The 10,578-nt window shown below is 58.6% G+C and overlaps 2 protein-coding genes across 2 annotated transcripts in view; one reads left to right on the top strand and one right to left on the bottom strand.

Moving 5' to 3' along the window:
* ZNF865 (zinc finger protein 865) overlaps positions 1-3,898 on the top strand; it is a 10,639-nt gene extending 6,741 nt beyond the window's left edge. Inside the window, exon 3 of the mRNA XM_040465196.1 lies at positions 7-3,898. Coding sequence (XP_040321130.1) covers positions 7-2,178 — 2,172 coding nt within the window. The 3' untranslated portion in view covers positions 2,179-3,898. The remainder of the gene's footprint in view (positions 1-6) is intronic.
* Positions 3,899-4,751: 853 nt separating this feature from the next.
* On the bottom strand, positions 4,752-7,969 carry ZNF784 (zinc finger protein 784). Its single transcript, XM_040465455.1, has 2 exons — positions 7,854-7,969; positions 4,752-6,641 (listed from the first exon to the last, which is right to left on the bottom strand). Exons 1-2 carry the CDS (start codon positions 7,929-7,931, stop codon positions 5,751-5,753), a joined length of 969 nt encoding a protein of 322 aa, XP_040321389.1. The 5' UTR covers positions 7,932-7,969; the 3' UTR covers positions 4,752-5,750.
* Between the last annotated feature and the right edge of the window lie 2,609 nt (positions 7,970-10,578).

Raw genomic sequence — 10,578 nt, 5'->3', positions numbered from 1 at the left:
GGGGTGGGCGTGCCCCCTCCCGCGGCCGGGGGCGGCGAGGGCCCGTTTGCCTGCCCGCTGTGCTGGAAGGTCTTCAAGAAGCCCAGCCACCTCCACCAGCACCAGATTATCCACACCGGCGAGAAGCCCTTCTCCTGCTCCGTGTGCAGCAAGAGCTTCAACCGCAGGGAGAGCCTCAAGCGGCACGTGAAGACGCACTCTGCCGACCTCTTGCGCCTGCCATGCGGCGTCTGCGGGAAGGCCTTCCGCGACGCCGCCTACCTGCTCAAGCACCAGGCGGCCCACGCGGGCGCGGGCGCGGCGGGACCCCGGCCCGTGTACCCCTGCGACCTGTGTGGCAAGTCGTACTCGGCGCCCCAGAGCCTGCTCCGCCACAAGGCGGCGCACGCCCCGCCCGCCACCGCCCCGGACGCGCCCAAGGACGCGGCGGCCGCGGTCGCGCAGCCCCCGCCAGCCTTCCCTGCAGGCCCCTACCTCCTGCCCCCGGACCCTCCGGCCACGGACAGCGAGAAGGCCGCGGCGGCCGCGGCGGCCGTGGTGTATGGCGCCGTGCCCGTCCCGCTCTTGGGGGCGCACCCGCTGCTGCTCGGCGGGGCTGGCACCAGCGCGGCGGGCGGCGCGGGCGCCAGCGTCCCCGGAAAGACTTTCTGCTGCGGCATCTGCGGGCGGGGCTTCGGGCGACGCGAGACCCTGAAGCGCCACGAGCGCATCCACACCGGCGAGAAGCCCCACCAGTGTCCCGTGTGCGGGAAGCGCTTCCGGGAGTCCTTCCACCTGAGCAAGCACCACGTGGTGCACACCCGCGAGCGGCCCTACAAGTGCGAGCTGTGCGGCAAGGTCTTCGGCTACCCGCAGAGCCTCACCCGCCACCGCCAGGTGCACCGCCTCCAACTGCCCTGCGCCCTGGCTGGGGCTGCGGGCCTCCCGGCCACGCAGGGTGCGCCCGCGGCCTGTGGGCCAGGCGCCTCGGCCGCCTCTGCCGGGGCCGCCGATGCCCTGAGCTATGCCTGCTCGGACTGCGGCGAACACTTCCCGGATCTCTTCCACGTGATGAGCCACAAGGAGGCCCACATGGCGGAGAAGCCGTACGGCTGCGATGCCTGCGGCAAGACCTTCGGCTTCATCGAGAATCTCATGTGGCACAAGCTGGTCCACCAGGCTGCCCCCGAGCGCCTGCTCCCGCCCACACCCGGGGGTCCCCAGCCCCCGGATGGCTCCAGCAGCGCCGACGCGGCCAGCGTGCTGGACAACGGGCTGGCGGGAGAGGTGGGGGCGGCCGTGGCTGCCCTGGCGGGGGTGTCCGGGGGTGACGACGCCAGCGGGACGGCGGTGGCGGGGGGCGGCGGGGGTGCCAGCTCGGGCCCTGAGCGCTTCAGCTGCGCCACGTGTGGCCAGAGCTTCAAACACTTCCTGGGCCTGGTGACTCACAAGTACGTGCACCTGGTGCGGCGGACCCTAGGCTGTGGCCTCTGCGGCCAGAGCTTCGCCGGTGCCTACGACCTGCTCCTGCACCGCCGCAGCCACCGGCAGAAGCGGGGCTTCCGCTGCCCGGTGTGCGGCAAGCGCTTCTGGGAGGCGGCCCTGCTGATGCGCCACCAGCGCTGCCACACGGAGCAGCGGCCCTACCGGTGCGGCGTGTGTGGCCGAGGCTTCCTGCGCTCCTGGTACCTGCGGCAGCACCGCGTGGTGCACACCGGCGAGCGCGCCTTCAAGTGCGGCGTGTGCGCCAAGCGCTTCGCGCAGTCGTCCAGCCTGGCGGAGCACCGGCGGCTGCACGCCGTGGCCCGGCCCCAGCGCTGTGGCGCCTGCGGCAAGACCTTCCGCTACCGCTCCAACCTGCTGGAGCACCAGCGGCTGCACCTGGGGGAGCGCGCCTACCGTTGCGAGCACTGCGGGAAGGGCTTCTTCTACCTGAGCTCGGTGCTGCGCCACCAGCGCGCCCACGAGCCGCCGCGGCCCGAGCTCCGCTGCCCTGCCTGCCTCAAGGCCTTCAAGGACCCCGGCTACTTCCGTAAACACCTGGCGGCGCACCAGGGCGGACGGCCCTTCCGCTGCTCCTCCTGTGGGGAGGGCTTCGCCAACACCTATGGCCTCAAGAAACACCGCCTGGCGCACAAAGCCGAGGGCCTCGGGGGACCTGGGGCAGGGGCGGGCGCCTTGGCCGGAAAAGATGCCTGACCAGGAGGGGGTTCCCATCCGCCACTCCAATCAGATGTCCCCTCTCAACCCCTCCCCTCCTTCTCTCCAGTTGCTGATCAGACTCTTAACCCCTCCTCGCTGTTGCCCAGCCATCCTTCAGAACTTCGGACAGACTAGCCTCCTTGCAGGCTCGTGCCGCACAGACTCCGGTCCCGGACGTCTCCGGCCCTCCCCTCAGCCCGTCAGACACTGAACTTGACCCTCCGTCCAACTCCGTTTTGTAACCTTCATCGGCGCCCCCTCCCCCAGCAGCATTCTGTCCCCCCCCCGATAAGCTTTGGTGGAGGATGTGGCTCTGAACTGCCCTTCCCCATTCCTTTGGGATCTGGCTGGAACCGAGTATGCGTGGAGTTGGGAGGGCACAAGGGGGACTGGGTGCTCTTTTGGATTGTGGGGGTGGGGGCGGGGTGGTAGACGCGGCTTGTACAGAGCGGAGAATAATAAATCGTATCAACAGGGCTACCAGAGTCCTTTCTTGTATCCCAGGGAGAGGGGATTAAGCGCTGACAAAGTTGAGAACTTTTGTTTCCCAGGGATTTTGATTCCCCCACACCCTCTGCCTCACCCTCAGGCTTTCTGCTTTGCCTCATCCAAATGACAATTACTGAGGATTTACCGTATCCAAGCTTCAGTCTGCACGTTGGGCAAAGGGAGATGAACAAGACAGGTAAGTTTCTGTTCTCAGAAACTCACAGTGTGCCTGGACTCCTTCCCCTTTTGAGATGTTTTTGGCCTTTGTTCGTCTGGCCCACATTTCCAGAAGCCCTCCCCCACCCCCCCAACGTCTGCTGGGTCCTTCACTGGACACCGGGGAAACATGAATTGGACACGCTCCTTGCCCTCAATGGAGGAGAACCCCTGTGTTCCCGCGTCGCACAGACTCCTCGACCATCGCACCCATCTGTCCAGGATAATTGGGAGGGGCTTCAAAAGCCCTTCCACGGCGCTCACTTCCGTTGTTGGAACAGCGAGCCAGCTATGTGCTCTCTGTGTTGTTATCCCATCTGTCAGAAGAGGAGGCGGAGGTCCTGGAGAAGAAAGAGGCTCCAGGGACTCCCAGCAAATCCACAGTAGAACGGGGACTGCAGGCCCAGGGTGCTCAGTGCTGGGACTGGAAGACAAAGCTGGTTCAGGGGGCATGGCCTGGGCAGGTTCGGCTTGACCCACTCCGGGGCAGCAACCTAGTGTGGCCAACCTATGGCAATGCTGAAGACCTGGACTGAGAGAGTCCTTGTGCCAGGGCCCCAGGGTTCAAAAGTCCCACGGACCCAGAGCCACACCACGAAACGTCCACAGGATTGTCCCTGAGGGCAGAGAGCATGGAGGAGTCGCTTTGTGAGGCTGGGGGGTAGCCAAGCTCCCTGGAGGAGAAACTAATAATGCCTGAACAATAACAAGCCACAGAAGCTCGCCAGGTAAAGTGGGCACAGAATTCTGGGTGGAGGGTTGAGTGTGTTTAACTGAACCCAGCTGTTACAGAGAATTTCAGTGAGGACTATGGCTGGGAGGTTGGGGGGTGGGGGGGTGGGTGTGGGAGGCTGGATCCTGAAGGGCTTTGAATTCCAAACTAGCGCTTGGGTGATCTTGTAGGCCAGAGGCCGGAAGCTGGCAGCTGTTGGACACAAGCCACTGACATGCTTTGTTTAGCCCATGCATTAAAAAATTAATAATAAAGTTTGACTTAGTTGTCATTTGAAAATCCAAGGATTTTGCATAATATGAACTAATGCAACTTCTGAAAAGTTGGGGAGATCTAGCAACCCGGTCTGCACTCTCCCAGAGCCGAGTAACCATCGCCCTCTCTCTAACCTGCCACCAAATTCTGCCGTTTTCCCTCCCTGGTGCTGGCACTTCCCCGTCTCACCCAGCCACCTCCCTCATACATTTACATTGCCACCCAGCGCCTACAGGCATTCAGGCTTGCGGTCCCATCTTGAAGCTACGAGGAGTAGTGGATTGGTAACAAGGTGGGGATCTGTGTTTTTGGAGGAGCCTGTGCTGCCGCGTGGCTCTTCAAATGTGGGATCATTGTTGGCTTGGCCCACAAGAGTAGTGACAATGAAAGTGTTTAGATTCCAAAGATACTTAACCAGCTCAACAGCGGGGAAAAGATGAAGGCGGGGATTAGATAAGTGGATGAGGGATCAAGACGACTTAAAGAGTCTGCCCAGGTCTCTAGCTTGGGTGGTGAGGCCAGGGACAGGAAACACAGGTGTTTCTTTGGAGAAAACAGAATGAGTTCTGTTGGTGCTCTGACCTCTCGAAGGGCTATCTTGGGGGAGATGCTGGGCAAAGGGGAAGGTGAGCAAATCCGGGGCTCTCCCTCGTTGATAAAATATACTGATCACTGGAGTCCCTTCATTTTGTCAAACTTCCCCTGATACCCATTCCCACAGGTGAAGCACACAACATCTCTGAGGAGCCAGACACTGCCCACCCCCATTGTAAAGATGAGGAAACAGAGATTTGGAGAGCGATCTGCAATTCACTGCTCCTGGCAAGACCACGGTGTGGACCCTCTACTCCCACCCCCGAAACACAAGACTGACATGGACCCTTCAGAAAGTCCTTTAATAGGAGAACTGGAGGCTCCCCACCTCCAGCTCCCAGGTCCTCCTTTTGCCCCCGCCACGGTGACTCAGTTCATTCCACACCTGCCGTACACAGGCCAGCCCACCATGCTGCCTTCCCCAACACTTCCGTGGGATAGCATTGTGTCAGGCAGTAAGCTGTTTGCTTCAAACAGGGAGTGGAGGAGATCAGAGAAAACTGAGGCTACTCTGTAGCCCTGGGGGCCATGGGCTCTGAACCTAAAGGCCTATGATGGGGGTATTAGGTGGCTGTTTGCTGTCTGTTGTAATGTTGTTGCCTCAGAGTCAGTGGGTTAAGGAGGGCCCACCATGGGAGCAGGGAGCAACTCTTAGAGTCAAGGTCCTTAGGGTCATGCTTACATCCTTGAGGCTCAAGTGCTCTCAGCTAGGACTTGGGGACCCTCTGGCTTCGAGGTGATGGGATCCCAGAGTCTCTTCATGGAGGACCTGGCAGGTGTCTTCTGCCTGAGGGTGGGTAGGCATCCCAGGTTCAGTGCAATCCAGTGAGGTAGGCAAAAGATTCCATCCTGGTCCACCCTAGGCCCCCAAGATAGTCCAGGGTTCTGTAGATGAAGGACTGACCCCAGTTCTGCCCCTTCCATTCAACCCTGGCTCACCCTCTATGGTGCCCAGGCTCTGTGGGGACAAACTGTGTCTTGCATGAGGACAACCGAATGAGCAGGCAGCTTGGGCAGTGAAAACCAGCCTGTGTTCGTCACACATACCTGGGCATCCACAGGTCTGTGTCTGTGCCTTTCTGAGTCTCACGGAGGTGCCGTATGGGTTTGTGGGTGTCCCGAAACCTGTTCTCCTGTACTAGCTGCTCATGGCCATCGCTGTTAGCTCTTTTCACCTCTACCCCCATCTCCTCTCTCCTGCCTCCTTTTCCCACCCACCCCCTCCCTTGCAATGTGCCTCCTACTTCCCACGTTGATGCCCCCGTGTCCCTGCTCTCCCAGCCTACTGGGCGACCTCCACCTTCACCTTTGCCGTCTCCCCTTGGCCTTCTTCCAGACTGTCTCCTGCCCCACAGCCACTCCCTGGCTCCTCGGCCCCGGAGGCCAGCTGGCTGCCAGAGTCCCCCACCCCTGGCCCTGGCCCGTGGAAGTGGGTGCGCTGGTGTTTGCGGAAGTTAGAGGAGTTGTTGAAAGTGCGATCGCACAGGGCGCAGCGGAAGGGGCGCTCCCCGGTGTGGATGCGCGCGTGGCCGCTGAGCACCGAGGACTGGGTGAAGCCCTTGCCGCAGATGCCGCAGTGGTAGGGCCGCTCGCCCGTGTGCACCCGCTCGTGGTCGCGCATGTCTGACGAGCGGCGGAACGGCTTGGCGCAGAACCTGCAGGCGAAAGGCTTCCCTACCGCCGCGCCCGCTGCCGCCGCCGCCATCACCACCTCCGACCTCTCCTGGGGCACCCCGGGCCTCTGTTCCCGAGCCGCCGCCGCCTCCGGGGGCCTCTGAGAGGTCCCCGGCTCCACCCCGTGTCGGTGCTGGTGCCGCAGCAGAGGCGCCAGGGCCTTGAAGGCCCGGGGGCAGAGGGCGCAGCGGTAGGGCCGCTCCCCCGTGTGCAGGCTGTAGTGCGCGCGGAGGCTGGCGGGGCCCGGACAGCTGTGGCCACACACATGACACCGGCTGGGGTCCCCACCCTGCCCGCCGCCCTCAGCCCCCGCCAGGTGGCCATGTTCGTGGAACAGCAGCTCAGACACCAGCCGGAAGGCAGCTGGGCACAAGGCACAGTGGAGGGAACCTGGCTCCGGGGGCTCAGGTACCAGCGTGGTGTCCGTCACCTTCACCACCTGGATCTCGATGAGGTCACTCGGGGGTGTGGCGGGCCGGCCATCATCTGGCACCAGGACCTGGGGTGAGGGGGAGAAAAAACCAGGAGCCTGTGGACCCTGCCTCAGGGCCTCACCCACAAGCCCCCCACTTATTAAAACATCCATCTCCTATGCAGCGTGCTGGGCCCCTCAGTTTCCAGATCCCGCTCTCCATCTTCTGGGATTCTGCAGTATCCCTATCAAGACTTCCCCTCCGGTCCCAAATACATCACGGATCCAGCCATTTCTCTCCCCTACCCCAGTTAAAAGCCAATTATTTCTTGGCTTGACAACGAAAAAGCCTCCTGAAGAGAACCTCTGTTCTTATGTCTGCTGACTCCCCAAAGCAGCCTGAATGACCTTTTGAAAATGGAAATCAGGTCATTTTCCCACTCAAAACTCTTCCATGGCTTCAACTGCACGTAACATCCCAAACCGCCATCATAATACCCATCGTGATCCGGCTCCTGCTGGTCTCTGACCCCAGTGTAAATATAAGCCGGCACGCAGCTGACTTCTCTCATTTACATGTAGCGCCCCTTACCCCCCACTCTAACAGCTCACTCTTTATTTCCTTCATAGCGTGTATCACAATAAATGTCCTCTATTGTCTCTCTCCCCGCTGGGCTGGGAGCTCCAAGAGAATACAGTCCTTATCTGTCTTGTTCACCTCTCTACCCACTGAGCCCCAGGAAGAGCTCAGTAAATGTTTGTTGAATGAATGAGTGTCTGTTACTCTCCAGCCCCTAGTGGGGAAAGTTCCAAAGTCACCTGGAGCAGTCATTTCTACCCTTGCCTCCCAAATCTCCCCTTAGGCATTGGAGACACATCACTCGGACCCTTGCAGAATCATTACTCCACCCCAGCGCGGGTGCCCCGACCATAACCACCCACCCTTGTCTTTCAGGGTCACCTTCCCAATCACCCATCAAGTTCTCTAGCCCCAGAATATATCTGAGGCCCCGCCCCCTTAACAACACAAAGTCAATCTCTGAGATTTCTCTCCCCTTACCTATCTCCTGCCCAGATGTTCCACCCAACCCCCTCCTTAGGCCACACCCATACAGGCCACGCCCCGCATCCTCATAGGTTCCGCGTTCGGTCACGCCCCTCGCCCACCCCGAGAGGCCCCACCCCCCCAGACCCGGAGCCCTAAATACGTCCCCCGCCCAGCCCTCATAGGCCCCGCCCCCTGCCCTGAGCCCTCTTCCCGCCTCGAGTCCCCCGCCGAGGCCCCTTCCCCGCCCGCACCAGGTCCGGCGTCTCCGGGGATCGCGGCTCCGGGGCCGCTGAGCTCGGACTCGGGGGCTCCGGGCGCGCGGCAGCCATCTTGTGCCCAGGCCCCGCCCCCAAGCCCGTGGTCGCGGTGGGAGGGGGCGGGGCTCGGGCCGGCGTCAGAGCTGCTGCGCAGGCGCACTAGCGGGCGGGGGGGGGGCGGAGCTCTACGGAGGCCGAGCCCCGCCCACCCGGAGGGAGCGCTGGGTCCCTTCTAATCACCTGTCAGCCGGGGAGGACCGCGTGGGTGGGGCTCTGGGTGGCGACCGGCCAAGCGGAATTTCTCCTTCTAACCAGCATTACCAGGCTCTGGCAGTCAGCCGACTCTGGCCTGAACGTCACCTTTGTTGTTTTCTATTGTTTTCCTACAGCATGTTTTTGTCGCCACCTCCGCGTGGCTCCTCGTCACAGAGCATGGCAACGTTTACGAATGTAAGGGTTTTTCCAAGTCGGTTTACAGAGGGTGTTCGGCAAACAGCGACACCGGTGGAGACGCCTGGGAAAGGCATATCAGGAGGAAAGGGCCCACCGACGGTGGGTTTGGGCAGCACCGAGGACAGGACTGGAGTCTTGATTCCTTCCCTGGCCTGGCTGTGTGACCGCGGAGAAGTCACTGCACTCCTCTGGGCCATGTGCACATTTTGTCATGTATAAAACTGTGCAGGTGTTGTGGAAAAGAGGAAAAGAGATGAGGAAAAAGGAAAAGAGAAAAAGAGATATGGAACACCTTTGAACACCCCTTAGGCAGTTTCCTTGGGAGGGCAGGGTAGGTGATGCTTAAACATCATATTAATTCCTGGATTTGCTGTTTTTCCTCCTTCTGGGTACATGATAAGATGGCACTTTCCTTTGAAGGTAGACGTAGCCCTGTGGTTCTCTTTGGCCAATGGCCTGTCAGAGACAGCGATGTGCTTCAACCTCAGTTGGTCGGGAGAGCCATCGAGCCCTTGGCCAGTTTCCATCCTGCCGTTTCAGGCCAGGGATCGGCTGGTTGAAATGGTTTCCATTAGCCCGAGTTCCAGAGTGTCGACAATGAGCAGAACCTGGCGCTGAGCTTCCTTGGGGATGTAGCAGTTATTTATTTATTTTATTATTTTTTTTAATGTTATTAATGCTTTATTTATTTTTGAGAGAGAGACGGAGCATGCGCGAGGGAGGGGCAGAGAGAGGGAGACACAGAGTCCGAAGCAGGCTCCACGTTCCGAGCTGTCAGCTCAGAGCCCCACACGGGGCTCGAACTCGTGAACTAGGAGATCATGACCTGAGCCAAAGTCGGACGCTTAACCGACTAAGCCACTCAGGCGCCCCTAGTTTTATTTTTTTAAGCTTATTTTTATTTATTTTGAGAGAGAGAGAGATGGAGAAAGCAGGGCAGGGACAGAGAGAGAGGGGGGCGGAGAAAGAGAACCCCACGCAGGCTCCACACTGTCAGGAAAGAGCCCAACGTAGGGCTCGAACCCCACCAAACGTTAGCAGACCTGAGCATGACCTGAGCAGAAGAGCCACTTAATTGACTGAGCCACCCAGGCGCCCAGGAGATGTAGCATTTGAAATAAACGTTTTAGGGGCGCCTGGGTGGCGCAGTCGGTTAAGCGTCCGACTTCAGCCAGGTCACGATCTCGCGCTCCGTGAGTTCGAGCCCCGCGTGGGGCTCTGGGCTGATGGTTCAGAGCCTGGAGCCTGTTTCCGATTCTGTGTCTCCCTCTCTCTCTGCCCCTCCCCCGTTCATGCTCTGTCTCTCTCTGTCCCAAAAGAAATAAATAAACGTTGAAAAAAAAATTAAAAAAAAATAATAAAATAAACGTTTTATTTTGTGAGGCCCCTGGGCCATTGCCCTTGTTGCTACAGAATAACCTAGTCTCCCTACACAGAGGGGGTCTTTTCTTTACATTTATTTTATTATAAACTATTTCTATATAAAAGGTGTTCAGAACAAGGGGTACCTGGGTGGCTCAGTCGGGTACGCGTCTGACTCTTGATTTTGGCTCAGGTCATGACATACGTGGGATTGAGCTCCGCCCAGGCTCTGTGCTGGCAGAACAGAGACTGCTAAGGAGTCTCTCTCTCCCCCCACCGCTGTCCCTCCCCCCGCTCCATTTCTCTGTCTCTCAAAATAAATAAACCTCAAAAAAATTTTTTAAAGTAAAAAAATAAAAATAAAAATTTTCTAATTGATTCTGTAATTTCAGTCTAACCTCTTTTCTTTCCTTCTCCCCTTTTCATATTTGTATACATTGATACATGCAGTCTAGTTATTGCTGGTATCAGTGCTGGTATGATATCCCACTGAGGACAATGTCATGTTACATTTATTTGTTCTCCTATTGGTGGACATTGGGCTGGTTCCAAATTTTTATTATTATAAACAGTACTGCCATGTGCATTCTTGCTTGCATGTCCTTGACACCCAAAAGAGAGCTTTCTCTATATTATGCAACTGGGAGTTGAATTTCTGGATCAAAAACTGTCACCACGTTCGGCCACTCTCCTCACTTTGGTTGCTATCAATCACTTGCTTTTGTAACACCCCACCACTAACTACCTGGGAGCTCTTCAGATCATTTAACCAGTGCTTTCTCCAGTGTGGTTTCACAAACCCTGGCATTTCTGCCTCCGTGGGCCCCTTCATTTCAAAAACTATATTTAAAATGATATTTTGTGACTGGGTTGGTGTAAAGATGAACATAAGCCAGGCTGGATT

Source organism: Herpailurus yagouaroundi, unplaced genomic scaffold (assembly GCF_014898765.1).
Source record: "Herpailurus yagouaroundi ecotype Mexico unplaced genomic scaffold, PumYag 557, whole genome shotgun sequence".
Lineage (NCBI taxonomy): Eukaryota > Metazoa > Chordata > Mammalia > Carnivora > Felidae > Herpailurus > Herpailurus yagouaroundi.
This window is presented reverse-complemented; position numbering and strand designations above follow the sequence as displayed.